The 22515-nt window shown below is 44.1% G+C and overlaps 1 protein-coding gene across 1 annotated transcript in view; it reads left to right on the forward strand.

Moving 5' to 3' along the window:
• The window catches only part of LOC140395269 (AP-1 complex subunit mu-1), a 185928-nt gene that overhangs the window by 125985 nt on the left and 37428 nt on the right, over positions 1-22515 (forward strand). The window contains exon 11 of the mRNA XM_072482834.1: positions 16952-17027. Within this exon, the coding sequence (XP_072338935.1) occupies positions 16952-17027 (76 nt within the window). The remainder of the gene's footprint in view (positions 1-16951; positions 17028-22515) is intronic.

The following is a 22515-nucleotide window of genomic DNA, read 5'->3' on the forward strand; positions in this document are numbered from 1 at the left end:
GGAAGAATGAAATTACCGTGTGATAAGTTTACATGAGCATTTCTATTTCAATGTGGCCATTGGAATTCATGTTAGAAATATGAAAATGAGGGGGAAAAAATCATATACATTTTAAAAATGATTGAAATTATGTCTCCATGCTCGAGCCAGTTTTCACTGCCCCCTCCAACTTAATGCAACAGGCGATTGATCAGTTTTGTTTTATAAATATTAATCTGTAGATATGTTTCTAATCTAGAGATTTAATATAGAGATATATGAGGGTGGCACAGTGGTTAGCATTGCTGCCTCACATCGTCAGGGACCTGGGTTCGATTCCAACCTTGGGTGACTGTGTGGAGTTTGCATATTCACCCCGTGTCTGAATGGGTTTCCTCCAGGTGCACTGGTTTCCTTCCACAGTCCAATGATATGCAGGATAGGTGGGTTGGCCATTTTTAATCATTGGTTTTGCCAAGCGACTAAAATTTTAAGTTATAAACTGAAACAAATGCAGTAGTTTATTTCCCGCTTCCCAGGCCCATCCTTTGCATTGGCATCACCTCGCAAGACACCCTTCAAACGTTAGAGCTTTGCACTTCTTGCCAAAGTTAAACATGATTTTCACAGCTGAGCGCTCCTCTTTTTTTTAAATTGTGGGATTTGTTGCTAATGTGCCAAAGAAAGAGAAGTTAATTGCAAGTTGTAATATGAGGGCTGAACGGTTGACCAGGTTGGCAGCAGTTGGAATTTGGTAACCCATAGTTGTGTATTTATGTAGCAGACCACAAATACTATGCCAGCAGAGTTAATCAGTAGGCAGCTTCTAGTTAGATTATACAGTGGCGGGATAAAAGATCTTTGAACCACATCAGAACATTGCAGGGAAAAATAAATTTGGGGCTCAAAGTCATGTGGTTTTCCATGGTTATGTAGCCGATGGCTATAGGCTACTTCAGCTCTTGCTATCTTCATACATTCCGTTGTATCAGTAATGGGAATTAGGGAAGCTCATGTTCATGGTACTCATTCACACTTTCAGGATTTCCAATGGAGTTCTGATCTGGTTTTTACCAGTGGGGCTTGGAATGTTCTTGGTGGGGATGGTCATAAAGAACCCTGTGACTGACAAGTGGCTGCCTGCTGAAGCCCCGATTATTAAGGGTTATTGACCCCAGACTGGTAAATGGAGATAAAATACAAACTTTAATGGACGAACAAGTTCAGTGGTCTTCTCCACTTCCTGTTGATGTCAGTGGTTGAATCCTGACTCTGATTTCATAAACTCTGAAAGCAGGCAGTGTTACAGAGCAGTGTGCTGATATCCCGTTACATTATACCACAGGCTGGTTTTATACCTGGAGTCTCAGATCGAGGTACTTCTCAACACTGAAGCTTACTTTTGTGCATATTATTGAATGGCACCAGGAACAGTTGTCTGCACTATGGAGGGAGAGAGGGGGTGGAATGATAATGATTAAAGGAAAGAAGAAAAACAACTTGTATTTTTATAATGGCTTCCATAACCTCGGGACGTCCCAAAATACCTTTGAACCATTGAACTACTTTTGAAGTGATGACTGTTAAAATGTGATAAATGCAGACCTATAGAATCCCTACGTTGCAGAAAGCGGCTATTCAGCCCATTGGGCTTGCACAGACCCTCTGAAAGAGCACCTCACCCCAGCCTATCCCGTAACCCCACCCAATGTGAGCATTTTTGGATACTAAGGGGCAATTTATCATGGCCAATCCACCTAATCAGCACATTTTTGGATGGTGGAAGGAAACCGGAGCACCCGGAGAAAACCCACGCAGAAACGGGAGAAAGTGCAAACTCCACACACAGTTACCCATGGCCAGAATTGTCCCAGGCGTTCCTGGTCCCAGGAGCAAATTTGCCCACAGCAAGGGCACATCAAAACTAGGAATATAAATGACCAGATAACATCTCACAAAGATGCCCTTTGAGGCATAAATATCAAGATCGTGGGTGAACTCTCCTGTTGCTCTTCGCAATAGCACCATGGGATCATTTGTGTCCACCTGGAAGAGCAGCTGGGGCCTCAGTTTAACATCTCATCTGAAAGACACTACCCACAGCACTGTGCTAAATAAAGTGCCAGCCTGGATTGTGTGCTGAACCCTGAGGAATGTGGGCTTGTTCCTTCTAACTCAGATGAGAGGGCAGTCACTCAGCTAAAACTTTCACTTAAGTTATTCTTTGAGGGAGGGGGTGGTCCCTGAAGAAAATAAATTAAGTACAAGTTCTGTATAATTTTAAACTATCACTTTCAGCCAGGTGCTGATGTTTTCCATTTCCTGCTTTCACAAGCAACAGACCACAATCTATCCGCGTTGGGACGTTCATAGTTTATCATTTAAGGTCTGACTCCAAATCATATTTGTTTGATAAGTTTGGATGTTTCAGAATCCAGATTTGCTTCCACACTCTATGCTATATGGAAAACAGCATACTCCTAGCACAGTATTGAGGGAGCTACCCTCAAGCAATTGCTCATTGTTTGGATTCAGTTCAGTTCTGAATTCTGGATAGGTGAAGTCTTTTATATGGAATATACATTCTTTCATAGTCAGAGTATAATTTACTTTTTTTTTAAGTCTCATTTTGTAACATCTTTAGTAACTATAAAACAAAGCGCTCTTTTGAAACCAGAAGTTTAAAGTGCTGACGCTTCAGTTTAGTTGGAGCGGGTATCAAAAGCCTCTCTGATCTTTGCTAAAATTAAACATATATATTTGCTCTCACTGTATTTACAAAAATAAATGTGGTTAGTTTAAAAAAAAAAAGCCTGTGGAAACTGAAGTGACCTCTGCCCTGAAATCCTGTGGTTCAATTGGTTGAATGAGTTACCAGAACCACCTCCTCAGAGCTTTCAAGAAACCACCTTTCTGGTTCATCAGCTCGATCTGGGGCTGAGATTTATATTGCAGATCAAGTTAGCCACCAACCCCAGCTGCACACCCCAACCTACTCAAAATAAACCCCAGAAAAATCTATTCTTAGTCTATCTTTTCTAATCAGATACATTTAGCCAATTTTCATTTGCAATTTTCACTATGCATACCTTGCCTCATCATAACTATCGATTGAAGGAGCAGCACTTGCACTGACAACTATGCAGCTGACTAAACTGGGCCGAGATGTGGCAAATGCAGGATAGTGAAGGTATACACGTGAGTAGTAGTACCATGTGGAAAAGAGAACAGAGAATCGAACAGTCACCTAAAATTCCCAATCATTATGACATAAACTAAATAAAAATTAACAGACAAATTGCAGTCAATATAACAAATTACATATTAAGCAGCATTTACAGCAAAGTTAGATTTTCGGATTTGCTCGGCAGGTTACTCAGCATACATGGCAACCAATTTCAACCACAAAGCTCTGAACTTGTGTAGAATTCAGCTTCTTTTCTTCAAAGATTTAACAACTGATTCTCGTCTGACAGCAGCTCCCAACTAACCCAAGTTCCGTGGGTCCAATCTTCAACAAATTGCCCCATTTCTCCAAAAGCTCCTCAGCTTTGTTCATGAATGTCTTGGTGGCTTGGATCCACAGTATTACCTTTATCCGAACACTCAATGACAACCCTGTAAACTGTATGCTTGAGTCTGGTCAGTCAGTTCCTTTAAGTAACAGAAACAGCTCCAGTAACCTTGTAAGCCGCGTGAGTACACAAATGCATAGAACATAGAACAATACAGCGCAGTACAGGCCCTTCGGCCCACGATGTTGCACCGAAACAAAAACCATCTAACCTACACTATACCATTATCATCCATATGTTTATCCAATAAACTTTTAAATGCCCTCAATGTTGGCGAGTTCACTACTGTAGCAGGTAGGGCATTCCACGGCCTCACTACTCTTTGCGTAAAGAACCTACCTCTGACCTCTGTCCTATATCTATTACCCCTCAGTTTAAAGTTATGTCCCCTCGTGCCAGCCATATCCATCCGCGGGAGAAGGCTCTCACTGTCCACCCTATCCAACCCCCTGATCATTTTGTATGCCTCTATTAAGTCTCCTCTTAACCTTCTTCTCTCCAACGAAAACAACCTCAAGTCCATCAGCCTTTCCTCATAAGATTTTCCCTCCATACCAGGCAACATCCTGGTAAATCTCCTCTGCACCCGCTCCAAAGCCTCCACGTCCTTCCTATAATGCGGTGACCAGAACTGTACGCAATACTCCAAATGCGGCCGTACCAGAGTTCTGTACAGCTGCAACATGACCTCCTGACTCCGGAACTCAATCCCTCTACCAATAAAGGCCAACACTCCATAGGCCTTCTTCACCACCCTATCAACCTGGGTGGCAACTTTCAGGGATCTATGTACATGGACACCTAGATCCCTCTGCTCATCTACACTTTCAAGAACTTTTCCATTAGCCAAATATTCCACATTCCTGTTATTCCTTCCAAAGTGAATCACCTCACACTTCTCTACATTAAACTCCATTTGCCACCTCTCAGCCCAGCTCTGCAGCTTATCTATATCCCTCTGTAACCTGCTACATCCTTCCACACTATCGACAACACCACCGACTTTAGTATCGTCTGCAAATTTACTCACCCACCCTTCTGCGCCTTCCTCTAGGTCATTGATAAAAATGACAAACAGCAACGGCCCCAGAACAGATCCTTGTGGTACTCCACTTGTGACTGAACTCCATTCTGAACATTTCCCATCAACCACCACCCTCTGTCTTCTTTCAGCTAGCCAATTTCTGATCCACATCTCTAAATCACCCTCAATCCCCAGCCTCCGTATTTTCTGCAATAGCCTACCGTGGGGAACCTTATCAAACGCTTTGCTGAAATCCATATACACCACATCAACTGCTCTACCCTCGTCTACCTGTTCAGTCACCTTCTCAAAGAACTCGATAAGGTTTGTGAGGCATGACCTACCCTTCACAAAGCCATGCTGACTATCCCTGATCATATTATTCCTATCTAGATGATTATAAATCTTGTCTCTTATAATCCCCTCCAAGACTTTACCCACTACAGACGTGAGGCTCACCAGTCTATAGTTGCCGGGGTTGTCTCTGCTCCCCTTTTTGAACAAAGGGACCACATTTGCTATCCTCCAGTCCTCTGGCACTATTCCTGTAGCCAATGATGACATAAAAATCAAAGCCAATGGTCCAGCAATCTCTTCCCTGGCCTCCCAGAGAATCCTGGGATAAATCCCATCAGGTCCCGGGGACTTATCTATTTTCAACCTGTCCAGAATTGCCAACACCTCTTCCCTACGTACCTCAATGACATCTAATCTATTTACCTGGAGCTCAGCATTCTCCTCCACAACATTATCTTTTTCCTGAGTGAATACTGACGAAAAATATTCATTTAGTATCTCGCCTATCTCTTCAGACTCTACACACAACTTCCCATCCCTGTCCTTGACTGGTCCTACTCTTTCCCTAGTCATTCGCTTATTCCTGACATACCTATAGAAAGCTTTTGGGTTTTCCTTGATCCTTCCTGCCAAATACTTCTCATGTCCCCTCCTTGCTCGTCTTAGCTCTCTCTTTAGATCCTTCCTCGCTACCTTGTAACTATCCATCGCCCCAACTGAAACTTCACACCTCATCTTCACATAGACCTCCTTCTTCCTCTTAACAAGAGATTCCACTTCTTTGGTAAACCACGTTTCCCTCGCTCGGCACCTTCCTCCCTGCCTGACCGGTACATACTTATCAAGAACACGCAGTAGCTGATCCTTGAACAAGCTCCACTTATCCAGTGTGTCCAACACTTGCAGCCTACTTCTCCACCTTATCCCCCCCAAGTCACGTCTAATGGCATCATAATTTCCCTTCCCCCAGCTATAACTCTTGCCCTGCGGTGTATACTTATCCCTTTCCATCCTTAGCGTAAACGTCACCGAATTGTGGTCACTGTCCCCAAAGTGCTCACCTTTGGCAGATGGCAGACCGCATGGCAGATGCAGTATCATGTGGATAAATGAGGTTATCCACTTTGGTAGCAAAAACAGGAAGGAAGATTATTATCTGAATGGCTATAAATTGAGAGAGGTTGATACTCAGCGAGGCCTTGTACACCAGTCATGCAAGTGTATCAAGCGGTAAAGAAGGAAAATGGTATGTTGGCCTTGATTGCGAAAGGATTAGAGTATCGGAGCAGGGATGTCTTGCTGCAATTATACAGGGCCATGGTGAGGCCACATCTGGATTATTGTGCACAGTTTTGGTCGTCTTATCTGAGGAAGGATTTTTTTGCTCTAGAGGGAGTGCAGCAAAGGTTTACCAGACTGATTCCTGGCATGACAGGACTGACGTATGAGGAGTGATTACATTGGTTAGGATTACATTCGCTAGAGTTCCAATGAATGTGGGGGGGGGGGTCTCATAAAAATCTATAAAATTCCAACAGGACTAGACAGGGTAGATGCAGGAAGGATGTTCCCAATGCTGGGGGAGTCCAAAACCAGGGGTCACAGTCTGATATGGGGTAGACCATTTAGGACTGAGATGAGAAGAGCTTTCTTCACTCAGGGTGGCGAGCCTGTGGCCTCTGTAATTTGCTACACAGAAAGTCGTTGAGGCCAAAACATTATGTTTTCAAGAATCAGTTGCATTTAGCACTTTGGGCAAAGGGAATGAAAGATATGGTGGGGGTGGGAGGTGGGGTCAGGCTATTGAGTTGGATGATCAGCATTGATCATAATGAATGACGCAGTAGGCACAAAGGGCTGAATGGCCACCTCCTGCTCCTATTTTCAATGTTTCTATTTGACTATTGTCAGCTCCAGGAGCCAGCCTTTGTTTTGTCCAGTTTGCCTGTTGCACTACTGTGTGCTCAGATGACTCGGTGTTTATTACCTGGTTTCAAATAGTTTCTGTTTCTCCAGTAACTTGAAGATTCCATCCATCTGTCCCCCACAGGAACCTGAAGTTTTTGTTTGCCCCCCAGGAACTTGAAAGTTTCCGTTTCCCTCCCAGGACTGTGAAGTTGGTCTCTCCCTCTCTTTCTTTCTCTCTCTCTCTCTCTCTCTCTCTCTCTCTCTCTCCCCCCCCCCCCCCACCCCGGGAACGTGAAGTTTCAGTTCCTCGCCCCCTCCCTCAGGAACCAAAGTTTCCTTTTTCCATTAGTTCGAATATGTTTCCAAAAAAAAAATGCATGCTTTGAAACAAGATCACTGCATTCAGCAAGCCATCTCTTCAGATGACTGCTCTCATATGCTCTCCCATTGGTCCTGCAAATCATGGATTCTATCGCTCAATGAAATGTAACAGTAATTTTTGATAGTAGGAGTGTACATAAATTCTAAAAAGAAAATTGGATTCTGCTTTTTCTGTGCAGACACATTGAATACAAGAACTTGTGAAATAGAATACTGATAGTATGCAATATAGGGTTAGACTTTTGACAAGTGTCAATCAATGGTTGTCTAGGGTAGAATTTAGCTTTGCCCTTGGAGGCAGGCGAGAACACGGGGTGGAGGCTGGTTGTGTTGTAGAATTGGCGAGAAAGTGGGGTGCGATGCCTCTCATTTTGCCAACTCTCTCCAATTCAGTTGGACAGGGAAAGTCGAGGAGGCCTTCATGTCTGGAGGTCAATTGAGCTGTTGAAGTAGCCAGCTGATCCCAGGACTGATTCTGTAAGTTTTTATTATTATTATTGTTATTACATTCTACTGTGCCACAGATGAGGCTACCCAGTGGAAGGTGAGGGCCTCTTTGTGAGCTTGCTGATTTGGCACTTTAAAGACCGCTGCTTTGTGATACAGAGCAAGGCCAGCTGCGCTGGTTCAATTCCCGTACCGGCTGAGGTTATCCATGAAGGCCGTGCCTTCCCAAACTTGCCCCTTGCTTGAGGTGTGGTGATCCTCAGGTTAAATCACCACCAGCCAGCTCTCCCCCTCAAAGGGGAAAGCAGCCTATGGTCAACTGGGACTATGGCGACTTTACACTTACAGGAGTGGGACTTGAGAGAATTATTTCATGCGGCAACTTGTTAGAATATGGGATACAAGTGACCTTGAAGCTGATTCAGTCCTTCTCACTGAAGAGTCAGTTGAATAGATATATAATTGGATGGACAATATTAGATTTCTGAGGAGAAGCAGGGAAATAAGATGAGGTAATGTGGAGCTGACACTGATATAAACCCATTGAGTCAAATGGTGTCCTTCTGTGCAATCATAGTGCAATTCTATAATTCCCCCTTTCTTACCTCAAACAGTAAAATGAAAATTATGGTATGGACCTCATTCCTGTGGCTCGAGATTTATGTTGGTTAGTGTCAACTCCAACAGCATTTCCAAGTAGTAAAGAACATGGGCATTGTGTCTTTGGGCCTGTTCTGGTACGATTGGGTAGCATAGTGGCACAGTGGTTAGAATTACTGCCTCACAGCACCAGGGACCCAGGTTCGATTCTGACCTCTGGTGACTGTGTGGAGTTTGCACTTCCTCCTCGTGTCTTTACTCCAGGTGCTGCGGTTTCCTCCCACAGTGCAAAGATGTGCAGGTTAGGTGGATTAGCCATGCTAAATTGCCCCTTAGGGTGGGGTTTCAGGAATAGGACGGGGGGGATTGGGTATAGATAGTGTGGTCGTTCAAAGGGTTGGTGCAGACTCGATGGGCCGAATGGCCTGCTGCACTGTAGGGATTCTATGAATTCTATGATTCGCTTCCAAAGCAGTACAGGATAGATTGGAACAGTGAATTCCCTGGAAATATATCACCTAATGACTAGAGTCTTGAGATTCTCTTCAAGGATTTTGTGACAATTTTGTTAACATGGTGTTTGTTAATTCCCTCCCTAGTCCACTGTTAATCATGTAACCTGATTGTCACAGCTCCATGTTAGGACATCATATTTTGCTATATTTTATCCACAAAATACTTGAATAGTTTTTGAATAAAATTTCATGTGCCATTTTAATTGATAATTGTAATGTTCAAAATGAGGTTCTATGCAATATTTAACACTGAGTAAATGTCTATTTAAAAATAACATGATCAATTATCTCTATTGATTACTTTGTCTTTTAGCGTCTCCTTTAAAGTTCTATGCTGAAGGCCAGAGCCTCTCCCAAAAACCTGATTTTTGGCAATGATAGTGTTGTGACTGTTTGCTGAAGGTCGATTGTGTATTGTGTCCATTTTGCTATGAAGCATCAGTGGCATTTAGACTACTCAACTAAATATTGTACTTTAGCTTTCCGTAGTTTCTGCCGAATCATCCTTTCAGAAATTTGAAGTAAAACTAAAGGAGAGAAATTCCTAAAACTTTATTCATCTAAATTGTAGTTGAATTTTGTTTAAAATTGTGCATGAGAAAAATGTCACTACCGGTTACATGCCTATTGCAGCCATTGTTTAAAGCTCGAAAACAATGTTAAGCTGAGACGTTGTATTTTCCTATCTTGATTTTCATAGAATTTACAGTGCAGAAGGAGGCCATTCGGCCCATCGAGTCTGCACCGGCTCTTGGAAAGAGCACCCCACCCAAGGACCACACCTCCACCCTATCCCCACAACACAGCAACCCCACCCAACACGAAGGGCAATTTTGGACACTAAGGGCAATTTATCATGGCCAATCCATCTAACCTGCACATCTTTGGACTGTGGGAGGAAACCGGAGCACCCGGAGGAAACCCACGCACACACGGGGAGGATGTGCAGACTCCGCACAGACAGTGACCCAAGCCGGAATCGAACCTGGGACCCTGGAGCTGTGAAGCAATTGTGCTATCCACAATGCTACCATGCTGCCCAAAACATTTTAAACATTAATGTAAAATTAAGTTGAATTTTGAAACTTTCTAACACCTGTTTTGATGGTGAAAGGTACATGGTTTCTTTCCTCATCTCCCTTTGAACTTTTTAAAACAAAATCGAGTCAGTTTTGAAAGCAAGCATAGCCTCTTGGGGAAAGAGGTACATGAATCTTGGGTCCCAGCACTTGTCCTTGGGAAGAGAAAATGGTAATGAAGGAGCAATGAGTAAGCTTAAGTTACACTGGACTCGGGGAGAGGGTGTTGATGAGTAGTTCTGAGAAGAAAAGATGTACTAATCAGAATGAGCAGTGACGATAATGAGAGGATCTTAAGAGAACTTAGAAGATGCGAGAGGCGGTGGGAAGGAAGCCACTGAGCACTCCCTTCTGTGAAGTACAACCAGCAGACCCCACCCCCCAGCTATCCACCTACATGGCGTCTTCTCTTGACACCACCGTGCACATGTAGGAAAACATAGAGGAGAAAGGGAGACAGAAGCAAAAAGAGAAAAAAAACGAAGAACTATACAGCACAGGAACAGGCCCTTCAATCCCTCCACGTCTGTATCGGTCATGATACCACCCATGGTGAAAATCCTCAGCACTTCCTAGTGCTGTATCCCTCTATACCGTTCCTATCCATGTATTTGTCATGATGCGACAGCGAAAACAGCGCTGGAGATTTAAAAAGCGCGGGAGGAGAGAGCCGGGACAGCGAAAACAGCGCCGGAGGAGAGAGCCGGGAGATTTTAAAAGCGCGGGAGGAGAGAGCCGGGACAGCGAAAACAGCGGCGGAGGAGAGAGGCAGGAGATTTAAAAAGCGCGGGAGGAGTGGTGCCGGGTCAGCGAAAACAGCGCCGGAGGAGAGAGCCGGGAGATTTAAAAAGCGCGGGAGGAGAGAGCCGGGACAGCGAAAACAGCGCCGGAGGAGAGAGCCGGGAGATTTAAAAAGCGCGGGAGGAGAGAGCCGGGACAGTGCTGGGAGAGGTGAGTGCACAAAAGGTGTGGCAGGAGTGCCTTTAGTCACGGGAGTGCTGATTGGAACAGATTGCATCTGAGTTTAGGTGAGTGACTGAGTGACTGAGTCTGGGCGAGTGGCGAGAGAGGGCTGTGTTTTTGTTGGTGTTCGAGTTTATCCTTGAGGTTCTATAAAGAAAATTTTGAAAATATATATTTAAATTAATTAACTAGTTGAATATGGCTGGACAGGTGATGTGCTGTTGCTGTATGATGATGGAACTGGTGGATCCCATGGAGACCGTCAGTGACCACATCTGCAGCAAGTGTTGGCTGCTCGAGGAATTTCAGCTCAGAATTGATGAGCTGGAGACCGAGCTGCACACACTGCGGCACATCAGGGAGGGGGAAAATTACCTGGACGCTTTGTTTCAGGAGGCAGTCACACCCGGTAGAATAAGTACTGTTAATTCGGACAGTGGTCAGGGACAGAGTGGTGTGACTGCAAGGGAGGCAGGTAGGGGGATCCTGAGTTGAGGAGCCTCAGCCCTTGACCTTGTCCAACAGGTATGAGGTACTTGCTCCCTGTGTGGATGAGGAAGAGGGCTGTAGGGAGGATGCGTTGACTGACCACTGCACCGTGGTACAGGAAGCCATTCAAGAGGGGGGAGCAAAAAGACAAGTGGTAGTTGTAGGGGATTCTATAATTAGGGGGATTGATGACATCCTTTGTAAGCCAGATCGAGAGTCCCGCATGTTATGTTGCCTGCCCGGTGCCAGGGGAGGGACATCTCTGATCGGCTTGAAAGGATTTTGGAGAGGGAGGGGGAGGATCCAGTTGTTGTGGTCCACGTTGGGACTAACAACATAGGTAAGACTAGGAAAGAGGACCTGTTTGGGGATTATCAAACACTAGGGACTAAATTAAAGAACAGGTCCTCCAGGGTTATAATCTCTGGATTACTACCCGAGCCACGTGCCAATTGGCATAGGGTTGAGAAAATTAGAGAAGTTAACATGTGGCAAAAGGAGTGGTGCGGGAAAGAGGGATTCCATTTCATGGGGCATTGGCATCAGTACCGGGGCAGGAGAGACCTGTACCGTTGGGACGGTCTTCACCTGAACCATTCTGGGACCAGTGTTCTAGCGAATACGATAAATAGGTTGGTCACAAGGACTTTAAACTAGCAAGTTGGGGGGGAAAGGAAGTGTAAAGCTATGGACAGTATAATGGTTAATGGAGATCAAGGCAGCAGGTTACGTGACAGGTTATTATGTAGAGATATGGGTTCAAAGACGAGGAAAATTAGGAGAAAGGGTAAGAGGAAAAATAAATTGTGAAAAGTTACTGATCAAGGTGTTAGGATTCATAACAAAGACATAAAAAACAGCATAAGTGTACTTTACCTGAATGCTCGTAGTATACGAAATAAGGTAAATGAGTTGATGGCGCAAATCATCGTGAATGACTATGATTTAGTGGCCATTACTGAAACATGGTTAAAAGATGGTCACGACTGGGAGTTAAATATCCAAGGGTATCAGACTATACGAAAGGATAGAATGGACGGTAAGGGCGGTGGTGTAGCTTTGTTGTTTAAGGATGGCATCCGGGCAATAGTAAGGGATGATATTGGTGCTATGGAGGACAAGGTTGAATCAATTTGGGTGGAAATCAGGAATAGTAAGGCGAAAAGGTCACTGATAGGAGTAGTCTATAGGCCATCAAATAGTAACAGGATGGTAGGGCAGGCAATAAGCAAAGAAATAACGGATGCATGTAGAAATGGTACAGCGGTTATCATGGGAGATTTTAATCAGCATATCGATTGGTTTAACCAGTTGGTAAAGGCAGCCTTGAGGAGCAGTTTATAGAATGTGCCCGGGATAATTTCCTGGAACAGTATGTAATGGAACCTACACGGGAACAAGCGGTCCTAGATCTGGTCCTGTGTAATGAGGCAGGATTGATTAATGATCTCATAGTTCGGGATCCTCTGGGAAGGAGCGACCTCAATATGGTGGAATTTAAAATACAGTTGGAGGATGACAAGGTAAAATCAAACACTAGTGTTTTGTGCTTAAACAAAGGCGATTACAATGGGATGAGAGAAGAACTAGCTAAGGTAGACTGGGAGCAAAGACTTCATGGTGAAGCAGTTGAGGAACAGTGGAGAACCTTCCGAGTGATCTTTCACAGTGTTCAGAAAAGGTTCATACCGACAAAAAAGAAAGACGGTATAAAGGGGAAAAATCGACCGTGGATATCTAAGGAGGTGAGGGAGAGTATCAAATTGAAGGAAAAAACATACAAAGTGCAAAAATTAGTGGGAGACTAGAGGACTGGGAAGTCTTTAGGGGACAACAGAAAGCTACTAAAAAAGCCATAAAGAAGAGTAAGGTAGACTATGAAAGTAAACTGGCTCAGAACATAAAAGCAGATAGTAAAAGCTTCTACAAATATATAAGACAAAAAAGAGTGGCTAAGGTAAATATTGGTCCTTTGGAAGATGAGAAGGGAGATTTAATAATAGGAGACGGGGAAATGGCTGAGGAGCTGAACAGGTTTTTTGGGTCAGTCTTCACAGTGGAGGACACAAATAACATGCCAGTGACTGATGGAAATAAAGATGTGTTAGGTGAGGACCTTGAGATGATTGTAATCACTAAGGAGGCAGTATTGGACAAGCTAACGGGGCTAAAGGTAGACAAGTCTCCTGGCCCTGATGGAATGCATCCCAGAGTATTAAAAGAGATGGCTAGGGAAATTGTAAACGCACTAGTGATAATTTATCAAAATTCACTAGACTCTGGGGTGGTCCCAGAGGATTGGGAAGTAGCAAACGTGACACCACTGTTTAAAAAAGGAGGTCGGCAGAAAGCGGGTAATTATAGGCCAGTAAGCTTAACTTCGGTTGTAGGGAAAATGCTGGAATCTATCATTAAGGAGGAAATAGCGGGGCACCTGGAGGGAAATTGTCCCATTGGGCAGACGCAGCATGGGTTCACAAAGGGTAGGTCGTGTCTAACTAATTTGGTAGAACTTTTTGAGGACGTTACCAGTGCAGTAGATAACGGGGAGCCAATGGATGTGGTATATCTGGATTTCCAGAAAGCTTTTGACAAGGGGTCACACAAAAGGTTGCTGCATAAACTAAAGATGCATGGCATTGAGGGTAAAGTGGTAGCATGGGTAGAGGATTGGTTAACTAACAGAAAGCAGAGAGTGGGGATAAATGGGTGTTTCTCTGGTTGGCAACCTGTAACTAGTGGGGTCCCTCAAGGATCAGTGTTGGGCCCGCAGTTGTTCACAATTTACATAGACGATTTGGAGCTGGGGACCAAGTGCAATGTGTCAAAGTTTGCAGACGACACTAAGATGAGTGGTAAAGCAAAAAGTGCAGAGGATACCAGAAGTCTGCAGAAGGATTTGGATATTCGTTTACTGACCAGAATAGCCACTCCTCTGATCTTTGAGTCTAACCCCGAGTGAATGGGCTAGAGTCTGGCAGATGGAATTCAATGTTGCCAAGTGTGAGGCTATCCATTTTGGGAGGAATAACAGCAGAATGGATTATTATTTAAACGGTAAGATGTTAAAACATGCTGCTGTGCAGAGGAACCTGGGTGTGCTGGTGCACGAGTCGCAAAAAGTTGGTGTGCAGGTGCAACAGGTGATTAAGAAGGCTAATCGAGTTTTGTCTTTCATTGCTAGAGGGATGGAGTTCAAGACTAGTGAGGTTATGCTGCAATTGTATAGGGTGTTGGTGAGGCCGCATCTGGAGTATTGTGTTCAGTTTTGGTCTCCTTACCTGAGAAAGGACATATTGGCACTGGAGGGGGTGCAGAGGAGATTCACTAGGTTGATCCCAGAGTTGAGGGGATTAGATTATGACGAGAGGTTGAGTAGACTGGGACTGTACTCATTGGAGTTTAGAAGGATGCGGGGGGATCTTATTGAGACATATAAAATTATGAAGGGAATAGATAGGATAGATGCAGGCAGGTTGTTTCCACTGGTCGGGGAAAGCAGAACTAGGGGGCATAGCCTCAAAATAAGGGGAGGTAGATTTAGGATGGAGTGTAGGAGGAACTTCTTCACCCAAAGGGTTGTGAATCTCTGGAATGCCTTGCCCAGTGAAGCAGTTGAGGCTCCTTCTTTAAACGTTTTTAGAAAAAGATAGATGCCTTTCTAAAGAATAAAGGGATTCGGGGATATGGTGTACGGGCCGGAGAGTGGAGCTGAGTCCACAAAGATCAGCCATGATCTCATTAAATGGCGGAGCAGGCTCAAGGGGCCAGATGGCCTACTCCTGCTCCTAGTTCTTATGTTCTTCTGTTCTTATGCCTTTTGAACGTAGTTGAAGTATCTGCTTCCACAACCTCCCCTGGCAATGCGTTCCAGGCACTTAGTACCCTCTGTATAAAATTTTTTAAAATCTGCCTCACACATCTCCTCTAAACTTTGCCCCATGGTGACTGACTCCTCCACCTTGGGAAAGAGTGCCTGCCCATCCACTCGATTAATTCCCTCATAATCTTGTAGACCTCTATCAAGTCACCCCTCAACTTCCATTGGTCTAATGAAAACAGTCCAAGTCTATTCAGCCACTCCACATAGCTAACACCCTCCAGACCAGGCAACAGCTTTGTAAACCTCCTCTGTGCCCTCTCCAAATCCTCCACATCCTTCTGGTAGTGTGGTGACCAGAATTGTGCGCAATATTCCAAGTGTGGCCTTACCAAGGTTCCACACAACTGTAGCACGACTTGCCAGTTTTTATACTCAATGCCCCGTCCAATGAAGGCAAGCATTCAGTATGCTTTCTGGACTACCCTGTCCACTTGTGTTGCCAAAAATTATGGTGAACATAATTGGCCACCAGCATCTTTGACCATGAGTATTCATTTTTGTATATGCTGTTGTGATTTGTAAGCCTCAAGATCTCACCTGAATGTGAAGTCAAATGTGATAAAGTTCAGGGGCGAAATTCTCCGGTATCGGCGCGATGTCCGCCGACTGGTGCCAAAAACGGTGCAAATCAGTCGGACATCGCGCATCTTGGGGGCGGAGCCCTAACCTTGAGGGGCTAGGCCTGCGCCGGACTGATTTCCGCCCCGCCAGCTGGCGGAAAAGGCCTTTGGTGCCCCGGCAGCTGGCGCGGAAATGACATTGCCGGGCGGCGCATGCGCGGGAGCGTTAGCGGCCGCTCACTGCATCCCCGCGCATGCGCTGTGGAGGGAGTCTCTTCCGCCTCCGCCATGGTGGAGACCGTGGCGAAGGCAGAAGGAGAAGAGTGCTCCCACAGCACAGGCCCGCCCGCGGATCGGTGGGCCCCGATCACGGGCCAGGCCACTGTGGGGGCACCCCCCAGGGGCAGATCGCCCCGCGCCCCCACCAGGACCCCGGAGCCCGCCCGCGCCGCCTTGTCCCGCCGGTAAGATAGGTGGTTTAATTCACACCGGCGGGACAGGCATTCTAGCAGCGGGACTTCGGCCCATCCGGGCCGGAGAATCGCGGGGGGAGGCCCGCCAACCGGCGCAGCGTGATTCCCACCCCTGCCGCATCTCCGGTGTCGGAGAATTTGGCAACCGCCGATTCTCCGACCCGGCGGGGGGGTCGGAGAATCTCGCCCCAGGTCTCTAAAAGTTTATTTTTTCCCCCATATGAAAACAGTCAACTAATTTTTATTCAACCATATGTTGCCATTATTATGTTCCATTTCAGTAATTTTGGATTTAAATCCCTTTGTGACTGAGACGCCTTTTGTCTCTGTAACCTCCTTCAGGCGCGGAGGGTGACCCTGAAGTCTTTTCTTCCTCTAGGGAGATATAATAGGGGATTTGAGACCAGGTTTGAGCACCCCTAACAATTTGAAGTGATATCGCTGATGGATCAGTTCAAGATTCACAAACCTTTGCTGTGATTCTAATTGATGGTTATTAATGAATGCATATTGTCCAAAGGTGTGAGATGGTGAAATTGACCTTTAGTGGCCATGTGAGATGGTGGTAATGAATCATTGACATGTGCTACATTCATGTTACAGGAAAGTTCCTTGAAATAATTTTTAGGCCTCGACTCCAGGAGCTATGAAATTTGGACTGAATGACCATCTCTGAAGTAACACAATCTGCAGATGGGCTTCACCCTAAAGCTTGCAATCTGATGGCAAATAGACGTATTTAACTGTTTTACCAAAAATCCCATTTTCTTTTGGTTAGGTTCGTTACTTGAAGATTATTGAGAAAAGTGGTTACCAGGCTTTGCCTTGGGTTCGTTATATTACTCAAAATGGAGGTAAGGAGCATACATTTTTATACCTTGAATGCTGACTCACATGTGTGCTTTATAAACCAATCACAAATATTCGCAGTACAGACTCCTTGGACTCCTAAACAAGATACCACAGACGCTAGAAATCTGAAATAAAACCCAAAATTTCTGGAAACGCGCAACAGCTCAGTCCATATCTCTCCAAAGATCCTAACTAATCCACTGGGTATTCCCAACAATTTCTGTTTTAATTTCTATCAGAACTTTTTAATGATAGCGCATCTTTATGGACAGAACCTGCAGTTTCATAAAGCAACACTCCTGTATATTTCATCTGTACCCCGGATGATTTATCAGCTAGTTGGAGTGTTTTCAAATTGGGCTTCTTTGCATGTGGTTTGCTGATTGCAAAGGATCCACTTACAAACATCCTAAAACCAGTTTGTGTCTTGTAAGTCATTAACCTCCACGTGTATCAATTCCCAGTAGTGGAAGTAAAAACATTTTTAAAATTCTTTCGTGGGATGTTATCCATCCCTAATTGCCCTTGACCTGAGTGGCTTGGTCAGCCTCATTGCTGTGGGTCTGGAGTCACATCTATGCCTAGTAGACCATGACAGCAGGGTTCCTTCCCTGAAGTACGTTCATGATCCAGATGGGTATTATAACAATCAATGATAGCTCTATGGTCACCATTACTGTGAATAGCTTTACCAGCTGCCATGGCGGGATTTGAACCCATGTCCTCAGCGCATTTGCCTGGATCTCTGGGTCACTTGTCCAGCGACATTACCACCATCTTTCCATGGTTTAGCTGCACTCTAGTATTAAGTGGAGCATGTTTTTTATCTTCAGTTTTAAGGTATGTTATTTTACACGCACCATGGCCACTTCACAGGAAAAGTCTATCCAGATTTAAACCCAAGGCGATATTGTACCAAATCATATACTGCTTACTGCTGAAATTGAAATAATTACTGCCTTTCTAAAACTAGATAATCAGAGCAGATGATGATTCAGATGGCTGCAATTCTTTCATGTGAATGCACACACTATTCCTATACGTACGTTGTTGTATGGCACATCGATAGATAGATGGTGCAATGCGACTGTTATCACAACAGCTTGTGCAGTACATCCAGTAAATCTGCCACAATACAGCAGCTACAGTACAAATGTTTAATCTTGTCACAAGAGCCTGTATTACAGTGCACGCATTTAATCCGAACTGTATCACAGGGCTCTCCATTTAAATGCACGTGTTTGTTTGGTTGCAGGAATCTAAAGTTACAACACTCATTTAATCTTCCCCGTGCCAGAGGAATCCATCAGTTTACAATGCGGTCCATTTATTTAATTCAATGGGAATTGCAATCTAGATTCTAGCCGTTTGGCCCAACCAGTCTATGCTGGTGTTGATCTTTCACAACCCAGTAGTCCAATCTTATGCCGACCCTGTTCTATTCTCTTCTATTCTGAAATGGTCTCCATTTCAATCACTCACTTTTATAGTGTATTCCACAGCCTCAAAATCCTTTTTGGAAAAAAAAACTTTTAATATTGTTATGGGCCAGGGTTTAGAGAACTCCAAAGTATATCATGGAGTTTACCTGACCTGCAACTTTTAATAGATTTTGGTTCTGAGGAGCACAAGGACCTGCTTTCCAGGTGTTATGCAACAGAGACCGTAAGTCATTTTAAACAAAACAATGTTTATTCTATGAATTCAGTTAACATTTTATAAACACACAGTAAACATTTTATCAACTGCCAACACAAATACCCCCCTAAGATACAGTACTCTATATGTAACCCTTAATAACTTTCCTAACAACATCCATCAGCCAAACACTCTTTTTAACAAAGCAGTAGGTATTAATTCTTTACACAAGACAGTTATCACTTTTAAATTATGAAGTGACCTGGATACCTTTTAACATAGGGAGAGAGACAAAATGAACCTTCCTTGTCTGAATTCAACTTTCGACTGCCTAAAACGAAAGTAAAACACACAGCCACAAACAGCTTCCAGCTCAAAATGAAAGTAAAAGCCAGAGACACAACCCAGCTCCACCCACACAATGACATCACTGCAGCTATTTGTTAAACATTCATTTCTTAAGGGTACACTCCCATGACAATATATATTAAGACCATAAGACATAGGAGCGGAAGTAAGGCCATTCGGCCCATCGAGTCCACTCCACCATTCAATCATGGCTGATTTCAACTCCATTTACCCGCTCTCTCTCCATAGCCCTTAATTCCTCGAGAAATCAAGAATTTATCAACTTCTGTCTTAAAGACACTCAACGTCCCGGCCTCCACCGCCCTCTGTGGCAATGAATTCCACAGACCCACCACTCTCTGGCTGAAGAAATATTGAATACCCCCTTTATCTCTTTTGCTCTAATGAAATATTTTTCAAGTTTTTGCATTTGTATTTTCTCATATCAGACAGCAGCCAAATGAGCCTGGACTGTCCTCTCCCTCCTACTGGAAGGGGGAGGCGGTGGCCTAGTGTTATTGTCACTGAACAAGTAATCCAGAGACCAGGGGTAGCTCTGGGGACTCTGATTCAAATCCCACTACAGGATATGGTGCAATTTGAATTCAATAAAAGTCTTAATTAAAAACCTTAATATGGCCATGTCAATTGTTCTAAAAAAAAAAACATCTGGTTCGCTAATGTCCTTCAGGGAAGGATGTCTAACCTACATGTAACTCCAGCAATACCCTCTGAAATGGCCTTGCAAGCCACTCAATTCAAGGGCGACTAGGGATGGACAACAAATGATGGCCCAGCCAGCGGTGCCCACATCCCATGAATGAAGTTTCAAAAATCCAGAACGGCACACAGTTCTCCAAGCTTACACAAACTGCTATAAATACACCATTACCGTGTGAGTTGCATATTATGTAACTCTACTCTGTAAAACCCAGTTTTCCAGCAGCTTTCTAATGATATTTTCCAACTATTATTTATTTTTCCCCAAGTTCATTATGTTCCTTTTTAATCACAGGAAACAGAAATAATTTCTGGCTGGATTCTTAGCTTGCATCCCACAATTAAACATTTGACGGACATAGATGCACACTGACGTGGAAAGCCAATTTAAGCAAAACTAACCAACTCCATTAATTAGTGTTTTATATTTGTTTATGTGTGCAACATTGGCAAGGCAGCATTGAGTTGGCCTGAGGGCATCAAGGGTCAGTCAGTGAAGCTTGATGTTGGTTGACCAGGGTAAAGATGGCAGGCTTGTATTCCAAGGACGATCTTGTGGTAAAACAGCAGCAAAATGATTTAAGGTGATCGGTGACCGCTCACACACGACTAGATTAATTTATGGGATTTGAACTTGTGATTTTTGGGTAGCTCGGCCAGTACTGATGTTGGTGTATTCCAAAGTGTAAATGTAATTTGAAAAATAAGGTTCATGTGCATACCAATCTCGTCAGTGGTACAATATCATAAGTTCAGGGGGTGGGTTAGATCAATTGGCTGGTTGTGATGTGAAGCGATGCCATCAGTGTGGATTCAATTCCTGGACTGGCTGAGGTTATTCTCAACCTCGCCCCTCGCCTGAGGTATGGTGAGCAGCCTATGGTCCTTGTGGACTTTGGTTACTTACATTCATATCATTTCATCTCACAACATCATAAGAATCCATCCATTTACAGTATGGTATCTGAATGTAATTAACGATCGCAACATAGATTCTGGCCATTTGGCTCAACCAGTCTCTGCTGGTGTCCACCTTCCACATCTAGAACAAAGTACCCAAACTGTAGAGGATCTGCTGCTGTTGAAGTGATCTGATCTTTCCGTAATGCCATTGATAATATACTAATCTCATTTCTGACATCTTTAACTTTCCTATCTGTCCAAATCCTATCAATCTCGTCAATCAGTACTGCCGAGTGATGCGAGGTGGATTTTGCAAGTATGCGAGTGCTGCTCACCAAGTTAATTGTTATTTTGGGAAATATAACCTCAGAGTTACAGAAGTGATTCAAGAGTCTTCAATTAATAAATTCATGTTTTTGCGACAAATGTGTTCTGTGATTTAGCTTTCTCCTACCCTTTTTTGTTCGTCTCTTTCACCTGTCGCTCACCTCTCCACAATAAACATGATTGGCAAGCATGTCACAACGCTTCACCACTAACATAACAAACCTTGAAGAATTGCCCAAAAGCAACACTTGCCCACTTTCTGTTTTGCTCGGTGTGATCAGATGCCTCTCATTCACTATCAACTTTACCGTCACAATTGTACACATTTCTGTCCAGTCAAGCATGAGTTTGGCTTCTTTGTTGCTGTGACTCAGTCGGAGAAGATCTGCCCAATAACAATTTACTGCTGCTTTTTCTTGAATTCTTCCCCCACCCTCCATCTCCTGGACTTTACCTCTGACTCCTAGCTGCAAGTGCACTCCATGTGTTGATCACTCTGTATGAGGAACTTTCTGATAACTTGCATTTATGAGGTGCCTTTAACGTAGTGATATTTTCTAAGGCACTTCATAGAAGCATGATCAAACACTGTTTGAGGGGGATATTAGATCAGATATTGATGGAAGAGGTGGGTTTCCAGGAGGGGTTGCAACCGCCCCTTTTTCGATGGGATTGTCCTGTACTTCAGGCCTGTGTCCTGGTGCAAATGCTGACAGGCCACAGTTGTCCTGTAATTTTGAGGGGCGGGAGGTGGAGGGGGCAGGGGGCGAAGTGGGCGATCATTTAAGTCTGAGATGAGGGGAGGAATTACATTGCTCAAAGGTTGTGAATCTGTGGAATTCTCTACCAGGGAGAGTTGCGGATGCTTCATCAGTGAATACATTTAAGGCTGGGGCAGACAGATGTTTGTGTTCTTGTTCTTGAATTGAGGTTTGAGTTTGTCCACAGACCATTCCTGCTCTCCAGTAATCAGAAACGTTTGTTCAGTTTACAATTGAATTCCTTCAACCCACTCATGATCTTTGGCTGACAGCCAGACATGGTTTGTATACAGCTGACTGTTTTGGTGTCTATTTAGAATTCCATAACCAGTTGCAGTGTATTCCCAGCAAGAGTGACGCACCACTTTCTATTTTCCAGTCTTACTGACAGTCTGCATTGGCCTGCTATTATCAATGTTCAGTGGAGCTTATTTAATAATAATCTTTATTATTCTCACAAGTTGGCTTACATTAACACTGCAATGAGGTTACTGTGAAAATCCCCTAGTCGCCACACTCCGGCGCCTGTTTGGTAACCAGGAGAAACATTTTCAAGCTCGCACTGATCTTCTGTTCTCAAACCTTGGACCCTGTATATGGACTGCTCATTTAGATTGTGAATATACCCCATCACAAAGCACAGTTCAATTAAACACTCGCTCCAGCTCTCCCTTTGCCGTTCTTAAATACGGGTTATACATTTGTAGTGATGGTAAGGAATGGCTGCCACTTAAAATCGCCAGAAGTCACAAATTTAACAGTACTTGGGGAATGTTTAGCAGCAGATGATCCA

The sequence above is a fragment of the Scyliorhinus torazame genome, chromosome 18 (assembly GCF_047496885.1).
Source record: "Scyliorhinus torazame isolate Kashiwa2021f chromosome 18, sScyTor2.1, whole genome shotgun sequence".
In the NCBI taxonomy this organism is placed as follows: Eukaryota; Metazoa; Chordata; class Chondrichthyes; order Carcharhiniformes; family Scyliorhinidae; genus Scyliorhinus; species Scyliorhinus torazame.